Genomic DNA, 20,552 nt, shown 5'->3' with positions numbered 1-20,552 from the left:
GTGAAAAATGCAAATAATGTCTCAGTATTAGTATGAAAAGACCAAAAGTGTCTTGAGACACCAGAGGCCACATTCTGAGAATTGCTAAGGGATGGAGTGAGGCCTCTCCACTCTTTTCTTTCCAACTCTAGCCTGGAATTTTTTAGGGAGGAGGCTCAGATGAATTTTCCCAGCATTCTCTCTGACCTCTTTGTATCTTCAAATCCAGCTCTTTTTTTTTTTTTTAAATCTCATTCCCCCATGTACAATCACCTAAACTATAAGCCTCTGTTTTCCATCCTCAGGGCTACCACCAGGCCTCCCTGCCTCCACACCATATCAATTTTTTCCTTATCCCTAACATAGTTATCTATCCATTTTCTACTTTCTATGTGCACTGCTACTCTCTTTAGTTCAAGCCCTTCTGGTCTTTCCCCACAATGTCAGTCTTCTATGCAATCTCTCTGTGCTTCCTCCTCTCCTGTCTCCAATCCACTCTATACCATCATCACAGTTCTCTTTCCAAAACGCAAGACTGATTTGCTGAAAATCTTTGGAAGTCTACAGGATGAAGTTCAAGCACCTTAGTGTTTAAGCTCTCAGTTGAACTTCAGCCTGCCTCTGCTATCTCTCTTACCAAAACTCTTTCTTTTGTATGTATTATGATATGACTTGACTTTAGTTACATATGTATACTCCACATAAATGCTAGATCTCTGAAATCTTACATGTTTACATCACAAGTGTCTAGTCCTGTACCTGGCAAATAGTTCCTAAAAATAATTACTAAATTGAATTTCTGAAGAGTTCTACATTCTTCTCCCTAGACCTGAAAAGGGTAGGGAATGTGAAGTTCTATGTTATTCCTGGAAAATTTGCTATGGAATAACCAGTGACTCCTCAAATGTTACCCAGAAAATCCATGACAAGACTGAGTAAAGTTCAGAATCCATTGGGTTTGACTCACCCTCAGGTCTCCCGACACCTGTTGAGTTGCGTGATGTCCAGACACTTCCAACTTAAAAACAAAACAAGTGTTAAAAAAATTAAATAATTCTCTGTTCCTCAGGTCCCTGGAACCATCAATTCATCTATGCAATTTATTCATACTTCTGTTCTAGCACTACTAGGATTAACTGTCCTTATTTGTTTTCATGTGTGTGGCAGACATGCAAAGCAATTGGCCAGCTCTGCCCACAGGTTGTTCTCAGAGTTTGCCATGATTTCCCTCTGGGAGTCACCCTGCCTCCTAGTGATACAGAGAGACACCTGACCCAAACTGGATTGATTAGATTTTCTCCTAGAGAGTTGTACTCAGGGTACAGAGATTCTAGTGGGTCCTTGCTGGCCACATGGACTAGGAATTCATGTTCACTTGAGGCAGCCATTTTTCAAATGAGCGTAGAAAAAGCCAATAAGCAACTATTCATAGAAAACAGAAAGGAGAGAACAAGATACTGAGGCATGAATAAATTAGAGCGAGAGAGAAAGAAGAAAAGAGAGAGAGAGATTGCCCTAGTTCCTATTCTCTTTCTGTTTTCTGTTTCCAGTCAGTTGAGAGATCTGACTGCCCATTCCATGAAATTCTCTGGTGTCCTCCTAATATTTTCTCTTTTTATTTTTCCTATTGGACATCCTTGAGGACAGTGACCATGTCTCATTGACTTTACTCACAGTCCCCAAAACAGGACCTGACACATAGTTGGTGGTCAGTAAATGTTTCTTCCATTAATGAATAAACACATTTATTCAACTAACATCTAATTATTAAGATGAACCAGAGAAAAGGAGAAGTTAGGAAGTTTATCTCTTAGAACATGGAAAAGCTCAATGAAGGAAAACATTGTTCACATGTATTTCAGGAGATTTTTTGTTCAGTTTTTTGTTGTTGATGCTTTTTTTTTTTTAAAGAAATGTGTCTTATGATGGATCAAGCCAGCTATATGGTTATTTGTTACTCTGCTGTCTCTGGAAAACTTGGATGTTTCAGTTAGAGATAAAGATTGAAATGACTGTATTTTCCAAGGAGGAAAACACAATCTTACTTAAACAAGCCTAAGTCAAAGAATTGAAGGGATTTGAGGAAATTTCAAAGAACCCAAAGATGTGAATCAATTACAGCCTGGTCTCAGGGACCTAAAGTGGAGACTGGAAAAGGCAAGAGCATGTATCACTTTATACAGCTTTAAGCATTGGTGTGAGTTGTTGGCTTTGCCTCCCTGCCTGTACCTGCTCCATTCTCCTCACTGTGGATTCATTTCCTCTTTAATTTCTCATCACTTCCATGGCCCTATATCTTCAAACTTCAAGTGCCTTTAGTTTCCATGGCACATCTCTAGCCTTGATTCTATGAGACCTAACTTTAACTCAGTACATGGTTTTCTTCAGTTTGACACACTCATAAGACCAACTCACAATGACAACTTTTTTCTTCAGTCCTCTGCCAAGAATACACAATCTTTGATTTTGTAGGCAGTTTTTATTCTTTTGTGAAGCCAAGACCTCTCCTTTCTCAACCATTTTGCAATTTAAGTGCATCCTCTGAATCCCAGTACCTCTTCTTTGAAGTAATTTTGATTTTGTCAGTTAGATTGGAGTCTGTCCTTTTAGACAGAAACACATTTCAAATGTTTAAAATCAAAAAGTCAAACAGAGCCAATTTTGCCATTAGGATTTATTTGACTGGCAGGTCAATGCGCTTTGTTTATACGTCAAAAGAATGAAATCAGTGAAGACGGGAGAGCCTCAAAAGATTAGGAACTTAGGTTTTGCCAGGAATCTCCATCTTAATCATTAAATCTTTTCTGCTTCTACGGCCTCTATTACGCTATATGAGAAAGTAAAACTTCTATTCCTGGCTCACAAACTTTGGTCCATCTTACGGTCTTCTAGTATTTGTCTTTAAGTTTTCTGCATAATTCTCCTCCAGACATCTTACCTCTTTTTCCCTCTTACATTTTTATAATTTCTAACATGTTCCTTTACTTGGATTAAGTTGAGAATCTTGCAGAAGCATCACTTTTGTCATTTATTCATTTACTTAACACATACCTACCATGTGCAAAGTAATAGTCTAAGCAGTGCGGTGGGAAACAATATGTTCTCTGGCTATCCTCTATGAGCTTGAAATCTCATTACCAAGTATTATCTCCAGAGTCTTGCTATAGGTGAAATGATATGAGATATATAAGCAGAAGATATGGAAGTTTGGTCTGGTTTATGCCATTTAGTGGAATGAAAGAACATTTAGCCACATTTTCTTTAGATTTGGTATGAACCTTTATAAAAGTACAGTTATGTGGAAAGTGGTTTCTTCTATCAAAAACCTCGAGATCTAAAGGTAAAGGAAGACGTTTCAAGGCTTAAATTCGTGGAGGCCTAAAATTTTTTAAAGTCTATAAAACCATACATTTTCACATGGTATAGTATAGTAGTGTAGTTCATTTTCTTCTGAGAGTTGTGGCCCATGACATATACACAGAGATAGTAGCTTTCACACAGTTATAAACTGAAACTCATCAGCCTTGCCAGTCTCTGAGTGCAGATGAGATCCCATTCATGCAAATGCCCAAGTGTCTTCCTTTCACTGTTCCTGCTTATAACTAGGGCCCTCAACCCATGAACTATTTCTTATGTCCATGGGTTATGACTTCCACACATTTACTGGGAGATCAGTGCTAGTTGCTGTTGGCTCCTGCTGCTTGAGGCCCGTGCTTTCCCTCACCGCTGAATGGGCATAGATCCTTTTCCATTTCAACAACTTAGGATGACTTCAGTCTTCATGTTGCCAGGTTTGCTTGGGACTCTGCCTTAAAATAAGGAGGCTGCTACCTCCCCTTAGACTGACATTCTCTTAGAGGGAATCCCCAGAAGGCTTGCATATACCCCAGTGCTTTACAAGATCCAGTTAGATTTACCTGTGGCCATTCTTCCCTTCCCAATCTTCCTAGGATGCATAGCTGTGCCCAGAGTAGCTGGGTCACAAAGTGTTCAAACAAGTTACCACATTTATCCAGAGACGCTATTTCCTCTTGACCTTTGGCTCTGTTTTTGAGTCTGGCTCAGAAATTTTTTCCACCATATTTCCTTGCAATTTGGCTTCTGTTCTTTTCCATTCTCTGCTTTCTCCTTCCCAACTACCTAATTCCATATGACATATATGACTAAAACTCAGCTCTAGCCCTAGCATGAACTCCTTCCATATGTTTATATATATATTAAATATAAGATTTTAATAGTGGTTATATTCATATTTTCTTTAACAGCTGCATTGAGGTATAACTGATATTACAATAAACTGTACATGCTTAAATTGTTCAATATAATAAGTCTTGGCATTGCATATATATATATTAGCACATTTTTAAATAATATTAAAAGATTTTTAAAAATACATGCAGTTGTGTAGGGGTGTGTGTGTGTATATACTCATGTATGTGTGCATATTTGTGTGTCCTTCAACTAGAGGGCATGGAGGAGGCACTCATAGAAGGCAAGCTAACTTGAGGACCCAGATGGAGACTGGAGAGTTAGTGTGGCAGACCCATATATCCAGGGAAGGAACACCTAGGAGAGAGTAAGGTGTAAAACCTTAATCCAAGAAACAAGAGGTTTTCAAGGGGCAAGATTAATTTGAGTAAAACGAGGTGTCAGTTCTAAATCCTGGAGTGTGTGGGGGGTGGATATTAAAAGGATTACAAAACAAAATGGTAAAAATGGTACTAACATTCCAGTGATAGAGTAAAAGATAGTGATACATTTTTGGCTAAGTTATAACACAAACGGAGTGGTAAATATACTCTCATATCAATAGAAGCATTACTGGATCATGAACCAGAGGAGGAAATGACTGTAAGTTAGAAGCCACTGAAATGGTTCAGAGTACACCACCCCAAAATATGCTGCTTTGACATAAGGATTATTTTGATGTAAAGACAATAGAAAGTAAGCAGACACAAGAAAATCTCTCTGCCTTTTCCTTTCTACCAGGAAGGGCAGGACAATTCTTCATCACCTGGGACAACTCTAGACTCTTACCCGCCTGGAGAGGGCACCAGAGAAATCTGCATAACCAACCTCATGCACTAGCTCTTAACTTCATGAGTTTCTCCATGTATTTATCTTTCCATTATTTGCCACCCCTAAAAGCCTAAACCACTTTTCCTTTGTCTTGTCATTTGTCTATAAAATTGTTGTTCTTTGTTAAGATGCTATATAATCCCCAAATTCTAACCACCACTTTGAGTTACCATCACTGACTTTCTCATATGAATGCTTGATGAACATGTTAATAAACTTCTGCTTTGTTTTTCCTGTTAATCTGTTCTTTGTCCATCTAATTCATAGGGCCCTAGCCATAACATCTAGGAGAGTAGAGGGAAAAATTTTTTCCTTCCCAAAATCACCAAGCATGTACAATGATCAACACCAAGAACAGAAGAAGACCACAATGAGTAGGGCACCATGTCATGCAGTCCAGGTTGAAAGCTGGGACCCTCACGGTAGTTAGAGGAGCCAAGGAAAAGGATGACAGGAGGACAGTGTTGTTGCTAATTGGTATGTGTGAGATATACATTCTAGTAACCCACAGAAGATCAGAAGGAAAGATTTAGGCCTGAGGTTCCTACACATCTCTAAGTAGGGCTTGGTCAGAGAAATGTTACTGTAATACTATAAGCTAACCACTGCATGCTTCAGGCTGAGAAACCAAGATATATGCACATCTGCTTGGTACATTGTACATTACTGTGTATAATTGGCCTTTTATTTTTGATTATAGTCTATTTCCATCCCACCTCCCAAATTAGGGTTACTTTATATGCTCCTCTTATTGGCTCTCCATATCTGAAGCAAAGCATCAGAACTTCCTGTTTTTATCATCTTTGGGTTGTAAGTTGCAGAGATGAATATGTGGATGAAGAAGATAAGTGACAAACATCAAGGTTGATCACAAAAGATTAGCTCAACCAGTTCTGGAGTCAGTTTCTGTACATTAATATATAACTTAATTTGAACCAAAACAAACACCAGCTGTTGCTATTTACATGGTTAGAAGAATATAGATGCATGTTCTTATAAACTGGGGCAAAAAGAAAATGTGCATATTTTTGACTAAAAAATAATCATTTGTTATTGCCATCCACAGTGAGAATCACAACAAACCATTTAAAATAGTTTAAGTAAGTTATTTGGAATTTAAAGGAAAAGCCCTAAATTGTTGCCCCAAATTATTACAGAAATTAAAAATACATATATACCAAAGAAACTACTCAGGACAGGGAGCTGAGAAGAGGGGAGTAAGATAACTATTTACTGTCTACCAAGTGCTAAGAATGCCACATGTATTATTATTCTACATTTATTTTATTTTGGCTTTTCATCACAACTTATGGGCTGGTATTATGTTCTCTACTGTGTGAGTGAAGAAGCTCATTCCTAGAAAGCCAAGGTCAGGACGCTCGTCCAAGCAAGTGCAGCTAGCAGTGCCAGAGTGGGCATGTGGACCCAAGCCTCCCTGATTCCAAAGTTCATTCTCTTTGCACTATATTAGGTGGCCAAATTATACTCTGAGATACCGTATTTCAAAATTGCTTTATAAGGAAAGGAATCACATACATTTATCAGGTTGTTCATGAAGCATCTAAAATCTGAGTACATTTCAGCTCAGGCAGTACAAGGCATATAACTATGCTGAGTAGTAGGCATGATTGTCTTTCAAGGCCATATTGTCTCATAGGGAATATAAACAAAAATAGCCAACTATAATATAATCACAATCCCTTCCTGCCACCACCCCTGTAAGTTTCAAAGACAATAAAAACTAACTAATAAATATATCATAATCACAAAATACATCCATACAATGGAATAATCTTCAGCAGTGAAAAGGAACACACTGATATATAAGCAACATGGATAAATCACAAACATGTTATGCTGAATGAGAAAAGGCAGATACAAAAGGCAGATACTTTATGAATCCTCTGATATGACCTTCTGCATAAAGCAAAACTAAATGGACAGGAATCAGATCCATTGAGGAGTCTGGGAATGTGGAGAGGAAAGGGACTAAAAGGAGCATGTGGAAACTTTTAGGGCGATAGAAACATTTTGTATCTTGATTGTGGTGGTGGTTTCATGATTGTGTACATTTTTCACAACCTGTAGAACTGCTGATTTGAAAAGGATAAACTGCTGTATGTAAATATCTGAATCACCACTATTTAAAAACTTTTAAGATCCAAAGTAAAAAGAGAATATGTTTATAGAGAGACAGGTGGGGTGACGTCTGGGCTTCAGAAACGCCATCTGGGGAAAGAGGTCTGGGGGAAGTGAACTTAGGATGTGAGTTAAGGAAACAAAATGCCAATGTTTATGCCACAATGTCTAGGAAAGGAAAGAAGAGAGACTAATTCTTCATATTTAATTACATCTTTAAAAGACACTTTCAATGTAAGCGCATTTGCCTGACTTGACTAAAAATTGATTAAAGAGAATGGATGTTTCCTTTTATAGTCAGTGGAAGTAATATTTACACATAATGCAAATGCCTCATTGGAGAGGTAGGTAGCCCTAGGATGTCTGAACAGTCTCCTCTTCCTCTCTTATTTCTGTCACTTCAAGGGTGCCTTCCTGACAATGCCAATCAAATGCAGTACAATCAACATTTCTGGGAAAATCTCGCATTCATTTTCATTTTTGCCTCAGCTAAGTTCTGAATTCTGTGCAGTGAGAAAAGTTAGTGTCTTCATGCTAAATAGGTCCAGTCACATTCAATCCAGCACATGTTTACGGAGTACCTATTGTGGCTAACTACTGCACAAAAAGCAGAGGCAGGGCAAAACGGAAGTACAATGCCTGCTGCCCTCAGGAAGCTGATAGGTGACTTGTAGTATAAGACATACTTAGGCAATAAGGGCCCCTGCTTGGACTTTGTATGTGCAGGTCTAAAGGACCGAAGGGAGAATTCACCGGGAGTCAGTCTGCATTCGGGTTTGAGGGGCTTTATAAATGGAGTTACCTTAATGGAGGAGATAGATAAAACAAGGTCTGGCATCTGAAAGGAGGGCAACTTTGATTACAGAAAAGTCTGTCCTGGCTTCTATTGGTGGGTTAAAATAGAAAGCATGTCTTTTTTTTTTTTTTTTTTTTTTAGTATTGGGACCACAAGGGTATCTGAGAGAAATATAGACAGAAGGAAGGTATTCTCATCCCCATTTCAGAAGAGAAGACAAGACAGTACCTTTGTATTGAGGATGTCATCAGCGAAAGATGCCACAGGCAAGACCTAGAGGAAGAAAATGGCAGACACCACTTGATAACCAAGAAGTTGTGCTCATGAACATGAGACAGCCCTTTGGGAATTACAGAAATAATTGGAGGGGGTGCATTTTTAAGGGCCAGGAATAGGAGGACTCCAGGTCAAAGAACAAAGGATTGGATACAACGAGGGATATTTGTAACTGTTAATGTGAGCCCAGTTTTATCTTCAGAAGGGCCTGGAATAGGTATAGATGGGTAAATGTATATGTATAAAATTAAAATGTCGTTTAGTGCCATATGGACCGGGACAGACTGGAATTACTGTAGGAATTTAGAGAAGGGAGAAATCATAGTGTGCCATTCAGTAGGACTTCCTTGAGAAAGAGAAACTGGAGCTTGAGAGTCAACACATTTAACTCACAACTCTGACAAAAGCGTTTTCCAAACAATTGTCAGGAAAGAATCACCCTCAGATAAAAACCATCTTTTGATATCTCTTTGAGGGAATGGGGACTGCTCCTCAGTTTTCAGGTATAAAATTACTTACAAACAGTAGATACTTAATAAATGTCTGTTAAATGAATATTTTTATAAATGAATAAGGTCTTAAACATTTTATTTTTTAATATTTTAAAACAATGTCACTGTTTTAGAATTTTAAATATTAGACAAGTCTTACAAAGACACTATATAGATTCATGATATATTATGAAGAACATGGATTAAATCATCTTGAAAAATATTTCTAATTTTTACTTTGTACTTTCATAGAGTTTTGGAGTGGAAAGTTTCTCAGAGATCCTTCCTGGTCTGAAGTTCCATTCATATTAGAATAAACTTAATAGTAATCATGTTGATTATATTTGAAATACCATTTGAATGGACATTATGAGTTTAATCACTTAATACCAAATTCCACCCAACTCATCTCTTACTTCTGTTATAGAGGCTGGAAGTTAAATATTCTATTTCCCTTGTAATGTGGAATGGTCATGTAACACCATCATGCAAGGTATAAGTGAAAGCCTGCTGGGAAGAAGAAATTCTGGGAAATGTTTTACAATTCTGATTTTTTAAAAAAGAATGACAGATTGGCTTTCTACCTAACTTCTTCAAGCTTGGGACCCAGATGTCATTCTGTAAGGGGTAACAAACTGGCTTGTGACGAAGGCCAGCAAAAAGGCCAAGAGAATCAGGATTTCCAAGAACTGACCATTGTATCTAAGATCTTAAATAAGTGGTACTAATTTCTTGACCTCTGGCAGTGCCATACAAGAGCTAATATATTCTTTGTAAAATGCATTCTTTCATTTTATAAACTCTCATATTCTATCAAGAACCTACTTGTCACTATGAAAAAAGATTGTTAGATGCAAAATATACCATAGCTGTGTTGTATTTTATGTTTGCACTGTCATATGTTGTCTTGATTTTTAAAATAGTTTATCATATAGTAATGATCTTAATATCCTAATATCCAATTTTGTCGATTGGATTTTTTTATTTTTTGGATAAGTTAAAACACTTGTCTGAGAGTCCTGACAGTTGATAGAAGGAAAAAAAAATTGACAGACATTAACTTGAGAGGCAATTTTAGACATTAAAATAATACGAAGACAGAAAAATTAAACTAAGTGTTACTTTGCACAAGAAGTAGTAAGTTTATGGGACTTAATACTCTAAGATACAATTAATAGTTTAAAGAATATCTACTTAAATGAACTAACACTTTGGTTAATACAGAGTTAATATTAGAATTTGAGTTATAAGGGCATGCTTTCAAACAATTAGTGTTTCTCAAAAGCAGAGCAGGATTTCCAGCTGGAGTAGTGAAAACCTCAGTCTTGGAAGAGCCTAAAATAGGCTGGGTCATACTATCTGGGTTGTTGTAGAGAAATTTCCAGTACTGGATGACTTTTAAATTGCCTTCAAATCTATGAGTCTATGATTAGTGACCATATTATATGTTCATGGTTTTCTTCCCAAAGAGATATAATAGCTAGATAAATAACACTTTATTCAGATTATCATTTCTTGCATTCATTCAATAATAAAAAAAGTTTTCTAAGTACCTACTATGTGGCAGTTACTACAATGATAGTATGCATCTCTGTGTTTTCATTTCTCTTCCCGTGACTTCTGAAATCCTTGCTGTTGGGGGAAATGACTTTGGAAACAGATAGGACTTGGTTTTTATTTCAACATCATCACTTAGTAGCTTTATAACCTTGAAGTAGCCCCTTAACTCCTGTCTCAGTTCCATCACCTAAAAAACAAAAATAATAATAGTATCACCACAGTGTTAGTGATAAGATGAAATAACATGTTAGAAAATTGCCTGATATGTGGGATGTAGGCAATAAATGTTGATTTTCTTCCTTTTTTTCTCTGCTTGTAGAAAATTGGGAGACTTCACCCAGCCCCATCAGTTCCACTCAAAACTACCTGCTTCACATGTGCCAATTCTTATAGCTCTTAGAAATACAAATGACTTCATTCAAACATACAATCTTCATTCAGGAAGATATGGTCCACCTTAGAAGGTGAAGAACTGCTGTGCTGTCAAATAATACACTAATTGGAATCTTTGCAGAATTACCCACCTTAAAATGATGAGGTATACAGAATGGGTGGGAATGAAAGAAGGGTTTGAAAAGTGAATGAAAAGGAATAGCAGATGGTACTTGGGTGCTAATAGAATATAAAAGTCTGAGAGTAAAGGAAGGAAGAAAACAGAAAATGAGAGACTCAGCATATGAAACTAAAGAGCCCTGGGCATTTCATCGAGGACGCTTAGAATCTCCAGCATGGCTAATTTCAAGCTCCACTAATTATAGTCTGATGACCAATTCTGGAGACTATTCTTTATTTACCAGGTTGAGGCATTTCCACTCTTGCTTTTGGAATGCCATTTGGGATTGTGGTATCTAAATGAATTCTTGCCACACATGCTTGGTTGAAAGATACTACAAAAACAAAAAAAATAGCTGAGCAAAGTGGAAGCTAAAGACCAAACCTGCAGATGTTTCAATGCTGCTTTTATTAATTCAAGCCAGTTCTTGCCAGTCAAGTACTAACTGGAGCACTGGCAGATGACCAAACTGCATTCATCTGTGAAGTGGCTGGCAGCCTGGGTGCCTACAGACAATGGTGCTTGCCCTATTATTCCTGCCATAAGGGAGGAATTGGAACATTGTAACTGGAATTTGCGCAGGTCAGGGACCCTATCCACTGATTTAAGACTCAACTCTCAGAGTGGAATGACTCTGATTCTGCTCTAATCCACAGGGAAAGTTTCATTTCAGGCACCAATGAATCCTTGAAAATCAGCAAGATATCAAATTCAATTAAAGTATAAACCTGGATTTCTGTATACTGAGGAATTCCAGGGATCTCCTTCTTTCTCACAAGATTACACTCTTCCCACGTCTGGAATTGTACATATCTTAGAGTTCATTTTGTTTGATATTCATACAGCCACCTCCAGCTTTCTTATGGTACCCGTTGGCATGGCATATTTTTTCCCCATCATTTTCCTTTCAACTGATTTGTGCCTTTGAATCTAAAGTTTGTCTCTTCTAGAGGGCATGTAAATGGACCTTATTCTTTTATCAGACTGACAATCTCTGCTTTTTGATGAAAGATGAATCACCTTTAACATAATTATTGATATGATTGGAGTAACATTTGCTATGTTGCTGTGTGTTTTCTATATGCCTCATGTTTTGTTTGTTCCTCTGTTTCCTCTTCTCTGTCTTCATTTGTTTGTAATGCTTGTAATGTAATCATGACAGCTCTTGTTTCTGGCAAAAAGTCTTTCTTTTTTCAAGGATTGTTACTAAAATAACCCAGCTGATTTTGCATAATCAGTGGGGCCACAGTTGCTATTATTCTTAGCGAGACTACCTTTCCCATCTTTCTGTATCCACTCCTTGCTGTCCAGCTCATCTCACCCCTGCTTGAAGAAGTAGGTAAAAAAAGTAATTATTTGACATCTGGACTATGGAGAATTCTAGTATGGCATATATATGTGTGTATAATGATTATTTACTTAGAATGTGAGAGGGGATAATTTTTCTTCTTATTGTCAGCTCCAGAGTGAGGGAAAGAATTTGATGGCTGTCACCATTTTAATACTAAAGAAAAAATACAAATAGAATGCAACATTTTTAGAAGGTACAGGGTACCATGTTCTCTGTGATATCAAGTATATCAAAATAGAAATACGTAAAAAATAAGCATGTATGCCAGAAAAAGGATAAATTGATGTTAGTAATTTCTGGTGTTACAACTGTTTTTAAATGATTTTTCTGTTTTTCAGATTTTCTACAATGTGTATATATTCCCTTTTACCCCAATTCTTTCCTGATTTAAAAATGGATACTCAATCATCCTACAGCATGGTTTGAGGATGAAAACACTGACAAGATGAGCATGTGTGATTACTACTAAAACTTCTCATATTCTCTTCTAGCCCTTATATATTAAATAATTATATTTCTTTGAATTATAGATTAAATAAAGAAAATAACCTTTTTTCCCACTTCTTAGTATTTTTTTGTTTCTCACCAGGTGGTCCAATCTATTGTTATACAACAGATAGTTTATTATTAAAACATTCCATTAGAAGAAGATATGTAGTAATACGGATTCTGTGGCTTTTGTGTCAAGTTTGCAAAAGACTAATCACATTGCTATATTGTGTACAGGAAACACCACAGACACACTTAATTTGCTTTTGTTTTTTCCTTTTAGACCATCAAAGTGAAAACCTACTAGGAAGCTAAAAAAAAATTGGAACTTTGGAAGAAATACTAATCTTGGATAAAATTTATGTACTTAAAATCACAGCAATCACATTCTTCTTTGAATCATTTAAAAAAATTCATAGATACGACAGGATGCTCCTTTACCTTGACGTAAGATACACAGCTGATGAACAAGATAAGAAAGAATTATACCAAAAATACCAAACCTCTGACCTCAAATCAGTGTACAGGATACACCATAAACTGGATATTCAAAATACTCTTTTATTCTCTCAGCTATTTCTAACTCTATCAGTTAATGACTGCTACCTGATAACTGATTTTTAAAAATGTGTTTAAGTTAGGCATCTAATAAATTACTAAAGTCAACAAAGGTTGTGCTTCTTTGTTCTTGAAGGAGATGAAAACATTTTCTTCTAATGAGTTTGTCCAATAAAAGTCTTATAGAAATGCACATACCCTTATTCATTTTAATAAGTTTATTCTGAAGTACATAAAAAAATACACAATGCAATACGCCTTATGTCAGACCATGCTGAAAACTTTATTGGAGTGATATGATACATGTTTCAGGACAGTAGTTACTATACACAGTATTTTTCTTTTTAATCAAATGGATACGATTCTTCACACTGTCTGTTAACAATTTTACAGCCTCACAGTAGTAATACACAGTACACCATTCTCTTCACAGGCCAATGTTTCCTAATGAAGAAAGCAGAGAGAGAGCTGTTGCATTTCGCCATAAGGCCAAGAGGTGTCAGAATTAAATGCCAAGTATCAGGATGTCCTGTGTGAAATGATTCCAGTATGAAGAAGATCTGATGTGTTGCTGCTTCAAATGATTGTTTTTACTTGAGACAATGTACACTAAACTCCAGGAAATTAGCCCAGCTAATAAGCAAGTAAAAATATATTTTTATTTAATCAACAATTTACTTGTGCAAAGTACATGTGTTGCTATGGCATGTGGGTATGATGTGGTCTAAGGAAGCTTGTGGTATTTTGAGGAGGGTGTATATATAAAAGATAAACAGCTTCATTTCCTCCCCCTCCCCCCACCTATCTATCTATCTATCTATCTATCTATCTACCTATCTATATATATTTTTTTCTGTCTCTCAAGACGTAAGATGCCTCAGAGGCATGACAGGAAGCCTGCCACCTAGCACTGGACCTACCATGCTACCATCTCTCAGAAAGCCATGATCAGTTTCTGTGTGGGGCTCCCCTTCTGCTTGGCTACTCTGTGGAGGAACAATGATGTTTAGTTTTCCTCATTCAATCTCTCTCTTAAGAAATGGGGGTGGGAACTAGTAATGTCAACAGGGAATTATTCAAGAGGACACCTGGCTTGCATTCTGTGTTACTGGGAAGATGTCTCTTTAAAATTTTGTCCTCCAACTATATGCACAGATCAAGCTGAAATAAAAAATTAAGCATTGAGTCTCAGTCTTTTGCAGAAGAGCTTCTAAAATTCCACTTAGTTCTTTTTTTTTTTCATAAAGATGTGATTGAAATATGGTAAAATCAAATATCATCATAGGAGTGGCACTGGTCCCTAGTTTACCGCCATGGTTTCCGTGGTGTGTCAGATAATTAAAGGATTTCCAAGTCTCAACTCACCAGAAAAAACATGCAACCACGCAAGGTCCTGCAAGGGGCACAAGGCTTATAATGGCCTTGCCAAGGAAGTTCCAAAGCAAAACAAAACGTCCTCAGTGTGCACTTGAGAATAGAAGAGACCAACTGGAAGGCAGAAGGCAGAGATCTTGCAAATGGGCTCTGGCTCCTGCTGCCCGGTCCTCACAGCATGGAAATTCTCCAGCCAGTGACAGGAGGCAAATGCAAGGAAGTTTTAGGTAAAGTTCTGCACTCATTAGTTATGGGGGAAAGGTTTTGATATATTTAAAAAGGCAAAAAAAAAAAAAAAAGCCGACGTCAAAGCAGAGTACATTTGAAGCGATAACTCACCCTTGCATATTTTTCAGTATGGTAAATTTTCAGCAAGAAATGCTTCTGTGTATATCTGATATGGGGTGGGGCCAGGCTGATCTGGGGTGCAGCGATTCAGGGGTGTTAAGCTCAGGCCTTTTATAGAGGCAGAACTATCCATCCCCATCAGCTCAGACCTGGACCTCCTGGTGCCAGATGTCACAGGGGACAATGGGCCTGGGGCTTAGGAGCCGACACATGCTCCTTCAGGTTTCCTCAAGGTAGATGGTAAAAGGCTGTTACTTGGAATTTTTAAATTCAAGGTTTAATTTTATTATGAGGATCAAAGATACTGACTTGTTCATCAGATTACGATGTTAGATGTTAGCTCTATTTTTATTGTTTTACATAAGATGTTGCACAATAGTGCTTCCATTTGGGAAACAGCAGAATTGAGCCCTTTGTGATGTACTGCAGAGTTAACGTCTAGGGCTGGTTTCAGAAGTTCTGCATAGGAGAGGTTTAGGGACAGCAGTTTGATATGAAAAGGGTTGCTGGGTGGACTCATCTTGAAGCTGTGTTTTCACTAAAAAATCTGCTGTTTACAGTTAATTTACATTAAAAAATAGCATCAGTCTGAAGATTTTAGAGCCCTCTTTTAATTTTTTGGATTATTATGTCCATGGGTGAGGATGGAGATTGTGGGGTGCTGATGGCTACATCCTACCAGCCCTTCCCACAACCCTTGGCATAGTTGTTGACAGCGTCCCACAACGGCTGGTAAATCTGTGAAAGATATTCCTTCTCTGAAGTACAAGGCATTTTGTCCCTATTACATTATGCTTATATCATGTCATGCCTTTAGAGTGTCAGCGAAGAACCGAGGCCTGAAATCCTGCATAAACGATCAGTTCACTGAAGCTGGTATTCACAGCAAACAGAGAGCACATGTAAACAGATTTTGCTCCAACAGTCTTCTTGAAAATCTCCCTTGGTGGTGGTGGTGGGGGGGAGGGGGGATGACTAATGTAGAGGACTTGAGAAGCGTTGAAAATAAATGAAGGATGCAGAGGATATCATTTTGTAAAAAAGGATTTGCCAGAAGCCTCTTTATTTGAACAATAACGTGACCGCACCAAACCCATGAATCATGCTCCGAGCCTGGGTCTTCCCTAGTTTTCTCAGTGTTGTGCCAAGCAAGACAGTTCATTTGCAGGGAGCAGATTACCACATGTTTGACAAAGACATTATCCTCTACGAAAGCACACTGCTGGGAGCTGGAGGGGTGGCTGTTCGCTCTACAAGCTGTGGCGCTTTCAGGGGACGCCTGGGGAGAATGCGGGCGCAGCTTCTCACGGCTGCTACGACCCAGCTTTGGTCAAAGACGGTGCAACTACCTTCTGCTTTTGGTGCACATATTTGTTTTCCAATTGAGTAGATATTGGTTTTGTAAAAGGAAAAGACAATATATTTATAGGTATTTGCATGTGTAGGTACATTTATTATGGTTGAGTAAGCATCAAATTTTGCAAAAATATCTCCCCCTACAAGCCTCATTTTAAGCATCCTGATGACATGGAATTGTCAGAGATGAAATTGTGCATGACTCTAAGGCTCAGAGAAAACGACTGAATTACAAATTGGATCATAGAAACTACAAATATTTGCAAAGGATGGACTTTCACAATATTGTTTCAGGGCTCTGGATTCCTAGAGAAAGTAAAACAGCTTCTTTGTGGCTGTGAAGGTCTGATTTTCATTGTGTCATCCTTTATATTTTCTTGCTTTCAACTCCTTGCTTCTCCTGAAAGTTTATATCATTTTATTGATATTAAAGGAAGGCTGTAATTCTAGAAATTGAAATTGAAGAATGAGGGATAACGTTATGTCTGCTAGGCTTGAGATGAGCATTTAAAGCATAATTTGAAATATGATTATATTTTGTGCATTTATATATGTATATATCTAACATGTTATATCTCTGTATCTCTGTATCTATTTATCTATCATCTACCTATTGTCTACTATTGTCACTATTATTGGTGTGCTGAAGCCAGCTCATACCGGTTCATGAGAGCTGACAGATCAATTTTCAGGAGTTTTGCAAGCTGGTTAGGGTTATATTCGTAGCTTGAAAATGGCCATGGCAAGACTATTTAAATCATGGAAATTGGCAAATGATACAAATTGGGGATTTTTTTTTCCTTCTGGAGAGCCAGTTGTTGAATAATTTACCAATATACCATTCTAAGTTTGGTCTGGAAAGGGACTTCATGCATATTTTAGTTCACAATGGAAGAAATAATCAATTTTGTAAGATACCAATGTTAAAAAAAAGTTTTTGGCATAAACTCATAGTCTTAAATAGCACTCACTTTTCTTATTAAGTGCTTTAGAATAAAATGATAAAGTTTAGTATATTCCTTAATCATTGACTATGTTTTAGTACATTTGTACTGTTGACTTATTATTTTAATCAAAACCTCCACATGTATACATCTTTTAGATAGTTGCAGAACTGTGCACTAAAGTTAAAAATTAAAGAAAATGAATGAATGAATTAATGAAAATGGATGAATCAAACTTTTCTCGTTGGTGTAGTTTTTGTGTTTATTTTTTGTCATTTTTGTCAAACCCTGTCATTTGGTATTATTGAGGTATTTTGTATTTGATTTGTGTTTTTCCATTCGTGTGTGTGTACATGTGTGTTTACATACAGATGCTCACACATCTAAACACATAAAGCTCAACAAATAATAGTATTAGGGAAAAGGGATATCTGGTTCATTAAACATTCTTATTTGAAAACTGGGAACAACTTATATTAAAAACCGTGCCAGGCTTATAAGTAGCTATTTGATCTATCCCAGTGGCTCTTCCTGTCTTTTCTAACAAGTTCGAAATGGCATTGTTTCCACCTTTCCCCTCTGGGTTAACACCCTATTTGGTTGAAATGTGCCCATTCCTGTTTCAGTGAATGCTCTGCCTAGCAATCATAGAAGCCAAGTGTGAATTTAAGTTTACTTGTTCGATTTACTTCTAAGAATGTGCTGAGATTGGAGCCAAGCTGCTGAGCAGGCTGTGCAATGTGGTGACTCTGAATAAGAGGAACCTGAGTTCTGTTGGGCAAAAAAAGAACAGGTGGGAAAAATGATTTCTGAACCTGGAGATAAGTAGTGGGAATGAAAGAAATTCCCGAAGTGACATTTCTGAACAATGACCAGCAGGAGGACATCAAATCTCTGGAAAGATTAAGGATTTCTTCTAGTATTGATGACCTCGGCACTCCGCAGGTGTGTGACTTTGATAGTTGGGATCTTAGAGGAAGATGCGGAGAGCCACGAGGGAAGATGACTCTGAGTCCTCGGAGAATTCCTTGGAAATTAGTTTTAAAAATTAAACCTATGGCATTTAGTTTCTCCCTTGATTTGATGCCTTCTGAGAAAAGTAGAGTCCAGGACTTTCTAGATAAGGTGCTGGACAGGTGCTGGTCTTGTGATGGTCATCCAGGTGGAGAGATGGAGTTGTTGCAGAAGTATCAGCAAATTTTACAGCAGTAGTTCACACATGCGGCAATGATACATTCATCCATTGTTATTTTCCTAAGAAACGGAGCAACCTACGAGCTTATGCTACAGTAGAGTTCAATGCACCATAATGATTACTTCAGGAGCAAAGAAGCTCATACAGAGCTGTGATATCTTTCTGTTGGTGCAAGGTTTCAAACCTAAGATTCTTTAAAATACATTTCTGGAGTCCTATTTAAATATTGATATGCCACACTAAAAAAGCAGTGGCTTCTTGGTAAAATGCAATACTGAAATGGAATACTGCCTTTCATAAAAATAAGAAATGTGTTTGGAAAATTAAATACCTTTTAAAAAATTAAACATAAACGTACTCTCACAGCTTGAGGGTTAAAATGAACCATGTGCCAAGGAGTTGAGAAAACTCCTACTTTGGGTTACATCCTGGGACCCCCTAACATTCAAAAGCCGCCCAGCAAAGATGACTTTGGCACCCCGTGACATCTGTCTACGCTGTCACATTCCATTCAGAAGCCATCTTAGCATATCCCACACACAACACGGCTTTTCATGACAAATCACTGGTATGCCCCACAAAACTGCTGTGAAGTGTTGTTTTCAGCATGAAAGTTTTGAGTTTTAGGGCTCATGTCAAAATTAAGCATGTTTTGTGAAAGCTTAAATTAATCCATTCAGTGAGCGGCCTTTATTTAAACAAGTCTATCTTCATTTTCCATCAGCTCAATTGTTTCCAAACACTTTGGGAAAAAAAACCAAAAAATTTTCCAAGTACAGAACCCAACACAAAGATGCTGAATGTACTCTCTGTGACTTAATTCTATTTTCAGTCCATATTTTATATATACTCTATCCAGGAAAATTTTCTCATTTGAATAGGGAGAAATGCTCTTTTTCAGTTAATTCCTTTTTTGTCATTTACAAATGCTGACTATCATGCTGAATGTGGATATCCATCAGGAATCAATGGAAAAAGCTTAATTTATCAATGATCATAAAAATCTTTTTATGCATTCCTTAAATACTCTGGATGCTGATTTAATATATAAACATATTTGTACAAGTTATTCTTCATCTTCAAAACACTTTGTAATTTTACTTAACACAAATGAGTAATTATTAAAAATATTATGAGTAATATTAAAAATATTTTTCATCATTTTACAAAATATATCTTTATGGTATTATTTTTGGATCTTCCTTGATCTGTCATTTTCCAAGTGATTAATCCCTGATGGATTAAAGTTATGTGACTATGTCTTTAATTGTATTAATAAATTTCTTGTCACATATTTGAGGCAAACCTGAGGATAGATCATTGAATAATTCTTATTTTTTTCCTCCTGTAAAATATGTCATTTCTCCATTTTCTTCTTTAGTGGTCTTTTGAAGAATCCAATCTGTGGAGAAAATACCAAATATAACACAATTAATTATTTGAATTTAGGTAATAAATACTAATTTCCTTGGATAAAATTTAATACTATGTTAGTGATTCTGGACATACAAATAATTAATATAATTGAGAAGTTTTTTTTTTCATTGTCCTATTAAGTAATATTGTCAAGAAATGACATTTATCAAATTGCTATTTCATTTTAAACTTTTTTGTTGGTTAAATATATCATGTCTTCCAGTAAAAAATCCTAGTAAAAATATATCATGTCTCCTAGTAAAAAAAAGTTAGTGGTGAACTAACTTAAAAAGGTTCTGGGAAAATATTTGGGAAGACATACAAACCACAGTTAGCTGGCACTTAATGGCACTTTGCCATCATCCGTTTTCTCAGGTGTGTTGCAGAGAAATCCCATCAAATAACTTGGTCACAAATTGAGGTCATTAGAGCTGGTGGGGAACCTGGCACAGGCACCATGGCTGAGGGGTAGGGTAGATTCGAGTTGTCTGGATTAACCTTAAATGTGTTAGAACATCTGACTTTATAGGCTTGACAGGAAGTGCCTCTTGAAAACATGCTGTATCGTCTGGATATGAAAAGGAACTCACTGAACGTAGAAGAAATTTCACATGGGGTGAATGTGGGTGACTTTTCATTATACTTTGT

General features: G+C 37.0%; 1 protein-coding gene and 1 long non-coding RNA gene across 2 annotated transcripts in view; both read right to left on the bottom strand.

Moving 5' to 3' along the window:
- Positions 1-943: 943 nt before the first annotated feature.
- LOC130543703 (uncharacterized) lies at positions 944-10,747 on the bottom strand. The gene is made up of 3 exons (XR_008959209.1): positions 10,314-10,747; positions 8,222-8,266; positions 944-997 (listed from the first exon to the last, which is right to left on the bottom strand). It is a non-coding gene; the product is annotated as an uncharacterized LOC130543703 (long non-coding RNA).
- Positions 10,748-13,530: 2,783 nt separating this feature from the next.
- The window catches only part of ITGA1 (integrin subunit alpha 1), a 166,428-nt gene continuing 159,406 nt past the window's right edge, over positions 13,531-20,552 (bottom strand). The window contains exon 29 of the mRNA XM_048224257.2: positions 13,531-19,890. Coding sequence (XP_048080214.1) covers positions 19,846-19,890 — 45 coding nt within the window. The 3' untranslated portion in view covers positions 13,531-19,845. The remainder of the gene's footprint in view (positions 19,891-20,552) is intronic.

The sequence above is a fragment of the Ursus arctos genome, unplaced genomic scaffold, assembly GCF_023065955.2.
Source record: "Ursus arctos isolate Adak ecotype North America unplaced genomic scaffold, UrsArc2.0 scaffold_15, whole genome shotgun sequence".
NCBI lineage: Eukaryota > Metazoa > Chordata > Mammalia > Carnivora > Ursidae > Ursus > Ursus arctos.
Note: the sequence above shows the minus strand (reverse complement) of the source record. Positions and strands in the feature narration are given on the sequence as shown.